At 45.2% G+C, this 13,238-nt stretch overlaps 6 protein-coding genes across 7 annotated transcripts; all 6 read right to left on the bottom strand.

Annotated features, from left to right (window-relative positions):
* Nucleotides 1–297: 297 nt before the first annotated feature.
* On the bottom strand, nt 298–681 carry RB195_010013 (uncharacterized protein; the record flags this gene model as incomplete). The annotated part of the gene is made up of 1 exon (XM_064190820.1): nt 298–681. The coding sequence occupies one exon, from the start codon at nt 679–681 to the stop codon at nt 298–300; it is 384 nt and encodes a 127-aa protein (XP_064048403.1).
* Nucleotides 682–916: 235 nt separating this feature from the next.
* RB195_010014 (uncharacterized protein) lies at nt 917–1,653 on the bottom strand (the record flags this gene model as incomplete). Of its 2 annotated transcripts, XM_064190822.1 has the most annotated exons (2): nt 917–1,350; nt 1,407–1,653. In XM_064190822.1, 2 exons carry the CDS (start codon nt 1,651–1,653, stop codon nt 917–919), a joined length of 681 nt encoding a protein of 226 aa, XP_064048404.1. The 2 variants fall into 2 exon arrangements, with proteins under 2 accessions (XP_064048404.1, XP_064048405.1); XM_064190821.1 differs by lacking the exon at nt 917–1,350 and having other exon boundaries at nt 1,366–1,653.
* A 41-nt stretch (nt 1,654–1,694) lies between these two features.
* Nucleotides 1,695–2,171, bottom strand: RB195_010015 (uncharacterized protein; the record flags this gene model as incomplete). Its single annotated transcript, XM_064190823.1, has 1 exon — nt 1,695–2,171. One exon carries the CDS (start codon nt 2,169–2,171, stop codon nt 1,695–1,697), a length of 477 nt encoding a protein of 158 aa, XP_064048406.1.
* A 407-nt stretch (nt 2,172–2,578) lies between these two features.
* RB195_010016 (uncharacterized protein) lies at nt 2,579–3,010 on the bottom strand (the record flags this gene model as incomplete). Its single annotated transcript, XM_064190824.1, has 1 exon — nt 2,579–3,010. One exon carries the CDS (start codon nt 3,008–3,010, stop codon nt 2,579–2,581), a length of 432 nt encoding a protein of 143 aa, XP_064048407.1.
* Nucleotides 3,011–11,378: 8,368 nt separating this feature from the next.
* RB195_010017 (uncharacterized protein) lies at nt 11,379–12,017 on the bottom strand (the record flags this gene model as incomplete). The annotated part of the gene is made up of 1 exon (XM_064190825.1): nt 11,379–12,017. One exon carries the CDS (start codon nt 12,015–12,017, stop codon nt 11,379–11,381), a length of 639 nt encoding a protein of 212 aa, XP_064048408.1.
* A 717-nt stretch (nt 12,018–12,734) lies between these two features.
* On the bottom strand, nt 12,735–13,166 carry RB195_010018 (uncharacterized protein; the record flags this gene model as incomplete). Its single annotated transcript, XM_064190826.1, has 1 exon — nt 12,735–13,166. The coding sequence occupies one exon, from the start codon at nt 13,164–13,166 to the stop codon at nt 12,735–12,737; it is 432 nt and encodes a 143-aa protein (XP_064048409.1).
* Nucleotides 13,167–13,238: the final 72 nt, after the last annotated feature.

Consider the following 13,238-nt stretch of genomic DNA (forward strand, 5'->3'; position numbering starts at 1 on the left):
GCAACATCAATGAAGAGTTTGTAAAGTGCATTTCTATCTTATTTACTTAGATACTTAGATGGCCCGTCTTCACTGGACGTGCGGGCCCCAGCATCTCTTCCACTCGTTTCGTTCCCTCGCCATTGTCATCCAAGATGTTCTCAAGCTTCGTGAGTGACGTTGACGAGGTCCTTGAGCCGTATCCAGCTGAGCTCTCAGCTGGTCCATCCGTGTAGCGAACACGTCACCCCATCTCGCTGGCGGTCTCCCTCGGGGGCGTTTAACGTCCCTTGGGATCCACTCTAGCGTTCTTTTAGTTCATCTATCGTCGATTTTTCTCATGATGTGAACGGCCCATCTATGTTTTGCTTTCGATACATATTCCGCTGGTTCGCGAAGACGGGACATTCCTCTTAAGTCGGAGCTACGAAGACCGGCTAAGTGTTGTGTGCGCCGGTTAAACTTCAGGAGACATCTCTCAAGGGCTCTGTGGGTAGTAAGTAGCTTCCTAGACGTGGCCGCGGTGTCTGCCCACGTCACCGCGGCGTAGCAGAGCGCTGGAAGGAATGTCGAGTCGAACAGATGGGCACGAAGATCTTGGTCCGTCAGTTGGTCCGTAGCTTCCCTGACGGCTGCGAATGCTGCCCATGCTGCTCTCATTCTTCTATTCAGTTCTTCCTTCAAGTCGTTTTCCATGTTCATTGAACGACCAAGGTATACGTATGACGGAGTTTCCACGATTTAGGAGCCTTCAAATTGTACTCCTCCGTCCTCGCAGTAGGCGCTCTTCATGAACTGTGTCTTCTTTCTGTTTATTCGTAGTCCTATTCTCTTCCCTGCTTCGTTCAATTCGTTGAGCATCGTTTCTGCTTCATTGGTACTGCTCGAAAAGAGAACGATGTCGTCCGTGAAACGAAGGTTCGAAAGAAAACTTCCATCAACACGTATGCCCCTTTCTTCCCAGGAAAGTGATTTCATTATCCATTGCAATGCAGCTGTGAACAGCTTCGGCGATATAGTATCGACTTGTCGCACCCCTTTCCACTGGGTAGGTGAGAAGGCGGTGGAAAAGCTGTATCCTAGTCGTGCATTGATCGTAGCAATTGGCTAATGTCCTCACATACGACGAGTCCACACCTTGGTCGACCAGCGCTGACAGTATTGCATTCGTTTCTACGCTGTCAAAAGCTTTCTCATAATCGACGAAGGTTAGAACAAGGGGCAGGCGGTATTCCCGACAAACCTCTATGACCCTCGACACGGTCTGGATGTGGTCCAAGCAGCTGAACCCCTGGCGGAATCCAGCTTGTTCTTGAGGCTGGGCTTCATCCAGCGTCCTAGATATGCGGGTGAGGATGATCTTGGTGAATACTTAGTATAACACGCTTAACAAGCATATCGGACGGTAGAAAGGTGCTCTTGGTCACCTTTCTTATAGGTAAGGACGGTTCGCGAGGTCTTCCACTGGTCTGGGATCCTTTCTTTCTGAAGGTAGGATGTCATGTGCGCTGCTGAGATTACATGAAGCGGATGGCCACCAGCCCGAAGAAAGTCTGCTGATATAAAATCAGGTCCGGGGGCTGTGTCAGGTTTCATGCTCTTGATAGCGACTCGTACTTCCGAAGGGAGAATCCGTGGGGGAGCTTCGCCAGTGGGGATGATCGAGCTTGACATAGGAGTTGATGAACGGAAAAGGTTCGAGTAGAACCTCTCCGTTATGATTTCCATCTCCATCGACGAGAAGACGTGCGAGTCTCGTCTTCGCTCAGCAAGGTTGCTAGCGGAATATTATATTCGCGGAGATCCCTGCGGCACTTCTTCAGACTTGTTCTTCTTTGTGCTGCTTCCAGAATCTTCTTCTGCCTGTACTTCATAAGATCCTCCTGCAACGCTTTTCTGCAGCTAGTGTTTGCTACTAACCGTTCAATGTGCGACACATTCGGATCAAGCCTCAAAGCCCTTCTTCTTTCCAACAATTCCCTGGTGGTCTTCGAAATCCGATCCAAGTTTGTCGTGTGCGGCTTCGAGGCACGTTCAGCACAGGCTCGTAATCCTCTGAGCAGCATCTCGTAGTCCACGTTTGGGTCCTCCTCGATGTGCCAGTCACCTTGGGACAAGGAGTCCTCGAGTACGCAATCGTCGTAGACGACTTCTTTTCTCCTTCGTTGCCGATAGCAGATGTTCTTTTCCATCGTGTGGCTAAGACGATTTTCGCACGAAGGAGACGGTGATCAGAACCACTACAAAAGGATGGTACTACTGAGACGTCAAGTAGACACCACCTCCGGTTGGTGAGTATGTGGTCGATCTCTGCACGAGTCGCGCCATTGGGCGATTCCTATGTCCACCGACGATGATCTTTTTTCATGAAAAGAGAGTTCCCATGAAAGAGGCGAGCGGCGGACAACAGCTCGGCGAGACGATTTGCGTTTTCATTCCGGTTCCCTAGTCCAAATCGTCCGATCCTATATTCTTCTTCTATATTATTTCCTAGATTTGCATCGAAGTCCCCGATAACGGATTTGTAGAAGGATTTTTTATTGCGGATCGCTTCTTCCAGCTCCTCATAAAACGCGTCCAATTCGGAATCATCAGCTGCTTATGTTGGTGAGTAGCAGTTGATACTGCTGACAGGTTTTTGGCGCAAAGGGCGGAGGCGAAGAATGGCCATACGAGGCGATAGGATCTCGTGAGAATCGACAAGATGGACGGCCGGTGGGTGCATAACAAAACCAACACCGCCCACATTTCGCGACGGAACCTTCTCTCCACGAATGGAGAGTGTACCGTCATTCATCTGTCGTACGTCGCTCCCTCTGTACTTAGTCTCCTCCAGAGTAATCACGTGAAATTTGTTACGCTCTGGAGCTCCGAGAAGGGCATGCAGGTCAGAGTCTATGGACACTAGTCTCGCGTTGTAAGTACACAGTCTGAGACAGTCTCCATGGCGAGTCGTGTGCGTGTCGCCTTGGTCCAGAATCAAATACGTCCTGAGCAACCCTAAATTTGATCCCCTCTCACCGGTCGCCATATCGTCCGACGTCCGAGACGGTAGGTCCCAGTGTGCAGGGTACTGAGGCAGTGAATATGCTGGAGTGGCATATTTCCCCAAACTAAGCAGCCATGCCACGGCGAGCTTAGCTTTCACCACAGGTCGTCGCCCAACCTATATGGTTCAGGGAACCACCTTGCGACATTTTGCCAAGACGGTGGTGAATCTTAGCAGTGGTTTACTCTTAGCTAGGCTTCCGATTCCGAGAAGTCGGAATGTCGGATGTGTCGAACCCCTTCTCAGCTTGGGAGACCCTGCCGGAGGACGAACCGCCGCTGTGCATCGCAGTTCGACGCCCAGTGTCACCTCCACGCCACTATGAGGCAGTAAACCGTTGTGGAGTCATTTCTATCTAACTATGCTAAAACGGAATGTAGTATTATAACTGCCAGTATAGGAACGCAGATCGTTTTGTACCTCACTTTATTTCTGAGTTAACAAAGATAGAAGTAGAAATCTCGCAAGTGGTCGGATTTCAAGTAAATGTCGAAGATGTGAGAAGTTTCCGTTTACGCAGTCATAATTATTGGCTGTAAAGGATTGTGCCATGTACTGTAGACTAAGCGCTGAAGCCATCGCAAGAACGCCCAGGATGACTGTTGTAAGGATCTTCGCCAGCTGAATTGTTCAATATTTTGCTATGAATCACATTGATATGTATTTTGTGGAGGCTCATATCTTAGGGATTTTGGACGAGGAAACATGAGGGTGCACGATACGCTCAAGCACGCGAATCGCCTACTTCTCTTCTAATTACTTGCTCAAAACTAATAGCTCATTTTCAGGGATATTGATACATAAAACAATAGTAGATTGTGGTGCTGGAGGGTGGAAGTGACTTAAAGGCATCAACCCACGAATCTGGGGTGGTGCGGGTTCGAGGTTGAGTATTCGTATATGGAATAAATGGATGGCCCGGACGATACGGCTCCGAGTGATCCGGCGCGCTATTTTCTACAACGAGTTCGACTGGAGCGCGCCAGCCTTGTGCACACGCTGCATCTTCGGGACCGTTTTTTTTACGGCAATTAGGAAGACGGAACCACACCTCTCTCCATAACGTACTATCCCGAATAAGAATACTCCACCTGAAATCCGTACTACCTCAAATTCGTGGGGTGATGCCTTTAACCAGTTCCATTCCAAAACGTGCGATCCCGAAAATGGCACCGGTAGCGGTCTCATCATGTTTGCAACCATTCTTTCTGATCCATGAATGGAAATTGCCTTTTAGTTTGATTCATGGCACGGTTTTGAGAATTTTGTTCTGAATGAAACATGGACTTCTGCCATATCCTGTGAATAGTATATGAAAGATTGCTAGAATTACTAACGGAGACGATGTTTTCTTTCCTCGAACATCCCATAAAAATATGCATACTTTATTACTAGTGGAAAGTTCTCAGTGTGCTAGTCCAATGAAAGGACCAAGGGCAAGGAACTCCACTAACTGATTCGATGGATACATAGATTGAACTCTTAGTTTATCTTTTGAGCTCATCAAAAAATTCTAATTTATTAGACGAAGATTTGTGGTTCACATTTAATAATGAGACTTTTTCGTAGAACCAACTGGTTCGTAACTGGAAAATGTGGACGGCGATATCGCTTCTGGAGATTTCGATGTGTAGAAAACCTCGCTGTCAATCCCGTCGAGGAATAGGAAGTAGTTTTTGCTGCCTCGCATTAGGAACGGGTTGAGGACGAGATTGTATTGCTTCTAGCGATCTTATGTACTCGTGGATGGAAGAGTGCAACTGGACGTGCAAGACCAATGCAACTCACTAGGCGCAATCAAGTGGGACGAGATCTTACTTGGAATGCTTCTAGGGTAAACCCACCAAATATTTAGGATATATTAGATTCTAACCATAAATCTGGGGTTGGAATTTGAAGTGACTCATGCACACTCACTCACCATGCTTTAAATTATACAAACAGTCCCTTCTTATATTATGTAAAAACATCGTTTCCCGAGGATGACCAACAATATCTCGATATTTCTTTCTTTCCCGAATACATAAAAGTGATCGATTTACACACTCCACTTCTCAGATTGTTAAAGGCAGTGTATCGTTCTCGCTAGTCAAAAAATATTATCGCAATCTTGGGATGCCACGGTTTTGCTTGATATCAAACAAAAATATCCATATATTTTTTATTGTAAGACCTGTGCTTCACTACTTTAATGTCTCCTTCTCTTTCTGAGGTGAAGGACTATTCCGTGTCTTATCATGGATCACTTGTCTTGTTTTTTCAAAGGCATCACCCCACGAATCTGGGGTGGTGCGGGTTTCAGGTGGGTTATGCCTATACGAAGTTGTAGATTATAGAGAAGGGTGATTCCGTCTATTCCTTCCTGATTACCGTAAAAAACGGTCCGGAAGATACGGCTTCGAGCGTTCCTGCGCGCTGTTTTCCACAACAAGTTCGATTGGAGCGCGCCAGCCTTGTGCGCATATTCCGGGCCGTTTTTACGGCAATTAGGAAGCAATGGACGGAATCACCATCCTCTCCATAATCTACGACCCCGTATAGGAACTCTCCACCTGAGATCCACGCCACCCCAGATTCGTCGAGTGATGCCTTTAAATCTTTGAGATATTTGGTGTATTAATGTATTTTGCTTATGTTAGCATGAATGGATGAATTTACGGTCACCCTTTGTATACTGATCTTTATCTATGGGGGGCTTTGTGAGAAAAAGTGAAGTGAAAAAGGATTTTATTTCATCTTACTGCTTAACAAGCACTATCGCCCAAAAAATTGCGATTCATAGAGCAATATCATCTGAAAAGTTGCGTACATGTAGTTTCACCGCTAATACGTGACACGTATCATTCTTTGAAAGTAGCAAAGTTATGAATTTTGTGATGCGGAAGGTGGAGAGCGGAAGCAGATGGGCCTTCTGTTTCAGGGACGTTTTATGTTCACAATGAGATGCGGCACTGCGACCTCAAGTTCTAGTCGGAATTTATAGTCGCGTCGAAGAAGCCTGTAATGCTAGGGTGAAAAACAAATGAACATCACTGGCCCTCACAGTACTATTCAGTTAGTGTCACCACCGTTACAAAACTTTGTGACCAATTTTCGTGAATCACTAATGAAATTATTGGGTATGTTCTAATTCTCTCGAAGATTGAATGGCTCTTCTGAGTTGCCTCTCCTCCGCTTCTTTTCGAAATGAAGTCTCTTCTTCTTTCGAGTAGCTTTTTTTGCAGTCTAATCTCCGCCCTTGCGATATGGACGCTATACAGTTAGAAGTTAAGCATATGTGATCGTATTCATCGATCGTATCGATTATCGAGTTGAGAAAATAATTCGTGTCCGCTGTTTTCGAACTTGAAAATGGAGCATAAGAAAAAAGCAACGGAAAAATCTTATACATAGGCTGATACAGAGTTTCTCATCCTATACGAGCACTCTGTTCTGATTTTTTTTTCTGCTCAGTTGATTTTTGTTTCTTTTTTCAGATAATTGAAATGAAGCATCAAGTGAGTAAAAGGGGGCATTTTTGACACTATTGGTTTTAGGAATTTAATTGATACACTGATGCCGCTGGAGCTGAGATTGGTGGTACCTATGAAGAAAGGTTACTGTTGTGCGTCCACTTTTCATCTCAAAGAATGATCACAAAACTTTCGATTAATTGTCGAAGAATTATTTTATTATTTGTCTCTTCCCGATTTTTTTTTCAAGATGAAAGAGATTAAAAAGTAGTGCAAATTAATTATTATACTCTCCACCTTGTTCCTGGTTCTCAACGTCTTGCCATTATCACGCGTTAGGTTTTTCATGCGTTTCAAGTGTCATGATGTTTCCCAATGGTGTTTTTTTACGTCCTCGTTCATGTTCTTGTTCTTCTCCAACGCTGTTCAGGCTCTTCCGATGCCATGCATATATAGTGCAAACTTCGGAATTAGCTTCTACAGTTTCAACACGTCGATTTAGATGTGAAAAGCAGAGGTCGTCGAAATTTTGTTCATTAGTTCATTTTGTCCAGTTAGCACTCGAGTTCATTGGTATGAAATAGAAAGAACTGATGAAATTCGAGAACCACTGTATCATACCAAAATAACACCTTGTCAGTACTTTTTGTTTGCAAGTGCACTTTGTTGTTGAGTGCAAGTTTGAAAAAAAAAATGGCCATCAGTTATTCCCCAACATATTGGATTGGATTTTGAACCGACTGTCTTTGCAGATTACTGTTTGATAACCCAAGCGCATTTTTACCGACATTTCAGAGAGACAGCGAATCAATAAATACTTGTTACTTGGTTTTTCCAACAATGTGGTCCTCCATTGCTTCTAGGCAAACGCACGTAAACATTCGGAAAAGACAGCCAATTTGCGTCTGGTCTGCATGCAACACAAAAGTGCTGATAAAATAGTCAGATAAGAGTAAAATATGGAACTTGTTATTAAAGAATAAAAAAGTCTCAATCCGTTTGAGATACCAAAGCGTTTGACTGCAATTCGGAATTGTTGAGCTTTATGTTGGCCTGTAGAATGTTTGTGCGGCCCAGCCGATGTGACGTTACTGCTTTTGTTCTCCCAGACAAATCTCGTGCCAATCCGTCGGCATCAGAGGAATGAAAGGGATGGTTGTCTTCAAGACCGCCCTCATCCCTCGATGTAGTCACAGCCAAACCTCTTGCTGACTGCGCTACACCTGCCCTAGCGTGTTACTGAGTAGGATTCAGAAATGCTGCAATACGTGCAATATTTTTTGTTCATGTACGTACACGTACAGAAGTCTGACTGCTACTTGCTCACGTTGGCCCTGTTTATGATAAGTGCAATTTCTTAGGGTATGGAACAGTGACGAATGAATGAATTCTGCGCGAGCTCTTCCTGTTGATCGAAAAGGTTGGACAGAACTATTTTCAAGGAACACAGGCATGAAGATGAAGATGCGGTCAACCGCGCCATGCAATAATACCAGTCCTCCAATTAGTTAATTCATTCCTTTGTTTACATTTAGGGAATGTATCATACGATGTCACGCCTTGAAAGGCAGCTTGCAACATCAATCATAGAACATGGATAAAGAAAGGACACGAATAAATTGATTGAAGTCAGATATGCAAAAACAGCACTGAGAAGCGAAACGGAAAAAAGTCTTCCACTTTCGATTTCTATCCCTATCTCATCAACACCTATGCCCACTTGCCTTCTCACCATCTAAAAAAAGACAGACGTAGCACCCCAGAACAAGCAGAAAGGAAAGGCTGTCCTTTCCAATGTTCGACATGCCATCATGTCAGTAAAGAATGGTACTTTATCTGATCCCTACAGGATCAAAAGTGAATGTCAGGGAAACCTATCGACAGACAACACTCTGCACGCGTTATTTGTCGGATCACCAATAAATTGCAAGGTTCCTTATAAATGGAAAACTAGCCAGATCGTGTTGTTGTAAAAGAAAAGTCTGCGTGATGATTGTCGGTCGAACCACTTATTACCTGTCATCTAGAAGCTCTTCACAGGAATGAAATAAAACGAGATTGATAGCAAATTCGATGAAGGACAGTCATGCGAGAAGGTGTGGTTATGAAAAGGATTTAAATTACACAACTGCTCATAACTACATAAAGTACGAACCCTCCAATGTCATAGTTTTGTCGACTACGAGGAACATTTTGGCTTAGTTGAGACGGAAATGGTCATGGAACCCTTGGGGAACCAAAATGTTTCTCAGTGCATAAAGGTACTTCGAGAGTTGTACAGTCATAGTCAAAACTTTCATTTTTCATGTCATTTGTCATTTTATAAAGATAGAATTTCACGCGAGATATCCAGTTCCACCCTAGGTTGAGAGCCTAGGTTGAGAGACATTAGATGAGGGACAGTCATGTGAGTACATCTGAAAAAATACAATGCAATGGAAATACAATGGAACAATGTGGTAGTGAAGTTGACGGCTCTCATCTCTGTTAACATCATTTTCATAAAATCTAGCGGCAGTGGAAACAAGCGTACAAAAAGGTATGCTTTGGGTACTAGGTAGCAGAACAGAAGCATCGATCGTTTTACGCAATTGCAAGAAGGGATTCGAAGTTCACTCATACGATCGACGATCAGCACATGCCTATGACAGTAGAATGAAGTCGTACTCGTGATGGGTCCAACCACAATAACTGAACTAGAACAGTGAACTACTGGAAAGTACTCAAAACGCACAGAAGAAACGCGCCAGAAGAAGAGCGCCGACGCGGTAGTCAGGTTTTTTCCCGAAGTATTTAAAGAATAATTCGATACTCGTAATAGTCCCATATGAGTTGAGAAGCCATTGGGTAACTGTATCAAGACAAGTGGAAGTTCTTAGCTCTCATACCAAACATTAAGACTGATCATCCTAATTCGACTGTTTTTTCTCGTTGACACTCGCAAGTTGCATGCGCTATCAAGAAATAATATATTATTATAACATCTGAGACTCTGATCTTGCATTCATCTTGCCCAACAGGTGTGACATATGGTTGTTTAAGCTGTCTCGTGACTGCCAATGATGAACCATACGTGCTTCGCAATATAAGTGCGAATCCGCTGCAGTTAGGTTAGAAAAGTTCTGTAGAAAACAAGCTGTGCAAAAATGTTCGTGCGGTATGAATGGTGAAAAATGGCAAGTTCATATGCATAATTGGATTAGACGGTGACTTCAAATTCTGTTCTGTTCAAATGTTCTGCAACCGAAATGATAAAATCGTTCAATCAGAAATTGCGACGGGAATAGAACTAAACAGATTCCTATCTGCGCCTTTATAAAATCCATTGAGAGTATCTATTAGTGGGAGAACACGTTCCTTTGACAAGGAGGTAAGGGTCAGTAAGGGTAAGTGGCAGAAGATTCTTCAGATGTTCAGATCTCTATCCTGTCGGGACCAGATATCGTACGATTCCTTGCCGACACATCCGTCTTTCCTCAAATGGTGGAAAGGAAAGTGAACATGGGTGTCGAAAAGATTAGAGTAGAAGTCGTGAATGATTTCCTCCATTCCCTTCTCGATGGTGTGGTTGCTCCACTTGGGACTGTTGAAGTCGCCGTAGCCATAGCGAATGCTCATTTCTACCTCTGCAATTCCAGCCAACACCGCTGCTCTTCTCTCTTTAAAGACTTCTACTAATATCGCCTCTGCAAGACCTCTTGAACTCGCATGTGAGTTTCTGTTCCCTACAGGTCGTGCGGCTCCGCGCTGGAGTGTAAGCTCAGCAGATATCGGAGACAAGCTTTTCCTGGTAATTTTGAAGCATTCAGCTTTTTCTGTACAGTCGTAAAGGATAGTAATTGTTCTATGCACTGATTGCACTCTTTTTTATGCTGTTTACTGCGGTATCTTCCTTGAAGCCGGCTGACGAAGCATGAACGATACGTATAAGCGTCGTGGTACCAGTTGAGTTTTTGATCTATTTCAGGTGCATACATCTGCACTTGCTGGATCACTCTCTTTCACAACGAAGAAGCAGACCTGAACAAAACAATGTTGACTGTTGTGAACATCGAGATTCATGTGCATAAAATACAAGTTAGGTTAATGTTCTTAGAACTCACTAAGATACTTAGATGGCCGTCTTCACTGGAAGGCGGGCTTGACGAGGTCCCTCAGCCGTATCCAGCTGAGCTCTCAACTGGTCCATGCGTGTAGCGAACACATCGCCGCATCTCGTCGGCGGTCTCCCTCGAGGCCGTTTAGCATCTCTTGGGATCCACTCTGGGGTTTTTTAGTCCATCTATGGTCGATTCTTCTCATAATGTGACCGGTCCATCCATCTTTTGCTTCCGATATATATTACATTAGGTCGCGAAGACGGGATATTGCTCGTAAGTCGGAGCTGCGGAAACCGACTAGGTGCTGTGTGTGCCAGTAATCTTCAGAAGACATCTCTCAAGGGCTCTGTGGGTAGTGAGTAGCTTCCTAGACGTGGCAGCGGTGTCTGCTCACGTCTTTGCTGCGTAACAGAGCGCTGGAAGAACTGTCAAGTCAAACAGATGGGCACGGAGATCTTGGTTCATCAGTTGGTCCATAGCTTCCGTTACCGTTGCAATGTTGGTGTCCAAGCTGCTCTCATACTTCTAACCAGTTCTTCTTTCAAGACGTTTTCCATATTCATAGAACGTCCGAGCTATACGTATGACGAAGTTCCCGCAATTTGAGAACCTTCAAATTGTACTCCTCCGTCCTCGCAGTAGGCGCTCTTCATGAACTGTGTCTTCTTTCTGTTTATTCGTAGTCCTATTCTCTTCCTTGCTTCGTTCAATTCGTTGAGCATCGTTTCTGCTTCATTGGTACTGCTCGAAAAGAGAACGATGTCATCCGCGAAACGAAGGTTCGAAAGAAATCTTCCATCAACACGTATGCCCCATTATCCATTGCAATGCAGCCGTGAACAGCTTCGGCGATATAGTATCAACTTGTCGCACCTCCTTTCCAATGGGTATGGTGAGGGAGCGATGGAAAAGTTGTATCCTAGTGGTGCATCGATCGTAGCAACTGGCTAATGTTCTCATATATGACACGTCCACACCTTGATCGACCAGCGCAGACAGTATTGCATTCGTTTCTACGCTACCGGAGGCTTTGCCATAGTCGACGAAGGTTAGGGCAAGGTGCAGGCGGTAATCTTGGCAAACCTCTATGACCCTCGACACGGTCTGGATGTGGTCCAAGCGGCTGAACCTCTTACAAAATCCAGCTTGCTTTTGAGGCTTGGCTTCATCCAGCGTCCCACATAAGCGCGTGAGGATAATCTTAGTGAATACTTTGTATAACACGCTCAGCAAGCACATCGGTCGGTAGCTCCGAAAGTCCTCTCGGTCACCTTTCTTATGGATGAGAACGATTCGCGAGGTCTTCCACTGGTATGGGATCCTCTCTTTCTGAAGGTAGGACAGGTGCGCCGCTAAGATTGTATGAAGTAGATGGCCACCAGCCCGAAGAAAGTACGCTGATATAAGATCAGGTCCAGGGACTGTGCCAGATTTCATGCTCTTGGAAGCGACTCTTCCTTCGAAGGGAGAATCCGTGGTGAAACCTCACCGGTGGAGATGATCGGGCTTGACACAGGAGTTGATGAACAGAAAAGGTTCGAGTAGAAGCTCTCCGTAATCATTTCCATCTCACGACGAGAAAGCGTGCGAGTCCCTCATTTCGCTCAGCAAGCCTGCTAGCGGAATAATACATTTGCGGAGATCCCTGCGACACTTCTTTAGACTCGTTCTTCTTTATGCTGCTTCCAGAATCTTCTTCTGTTTGTATTTCAAAAGATCCTCCTGCAACGCTTTTCTGCAGCTAGTGTTTGCTACTAACCGCTCAATGTGCGATGCATTCGGATGAAACCTCAAAATCCTCTCTCTTTTCAACAACTCCTTGGTGGTCTTCGAAATTCGATACAAGTTTGTTGTGCGCGGCTTCGAGGTACACTCAGCACAGGCTCGTAATCCTCTGAGCAGCATCTCGCAGTCCACCTTTCGGTCCTCGATTTGCCAGTTACCTTGGCGAGCGGCGGACAACAGCTCGGCGAGACGGTTTCCATTTTCATTCCGGTTCCCTAGTCCAAATCGTCCGATCCTATATTCTTCTTCTATATTATTTCCTAGATTTGCATCGAAGTCCCCGATAACGGATTTGTAGAAGGATTTTTTATTGCGGATCGCTTCTTCCAGCTCCTCATAAAACGCGTCCAATTCGGAATCATCAGCTGCTTATGTTGGTGAGTAGCAGTTGATACTGCTGACAGGTTTTTGGCGCAAAGGGCGGAGGCGAAGAATGGCCATACGAGGCGATAGGATCTCGTGAGAATCGACAAGATGGACGGCCGGGGAGTGCATAACAAAACCAACACCGCCCACATTTCGCGACGGAACCTTCTCTCCACGAATGGAGAGTGTACCGTCATTCATCTGTAGTACGTCGCTCCCTCTGTACTTGGTCTCCTCCAGAGTAATCACGTGAAATTTGTTACGCTCTGGAGCTCCGAGAAGGGCATGCAGGTCAGAGTCTATGGACACTAGTCTCGCGTTGTAAGAACACAGTCTGAGACTCTCTTCATGACGATTCGTGCATGAGTCGCCTTGGTCCAGAATCAAATACGTCCTGAGCAACCCTAAATTTGATCCCCTCTCACCGGTCGCCATATCGTCCGACGTCCGAGACGGTAGGTCCCAGTGTGCAGGGTACTGAGGCAGTGAGTCGTCTTTGCTGGCAAA

The sequence above is a fragment of the Necator americanus genome, chromosome III (assembly GCF_031761385.1).
Source record: "Necator americanus strain Aroian chromosome III, whole genome shotgun sequence".
Classification (NCBI taxonomy): Eukaryota; Metazoa; Nematoda; class Chromadorea; order Rhabditida; family Ancylostomatidae; genus Necator; species Necator americanus.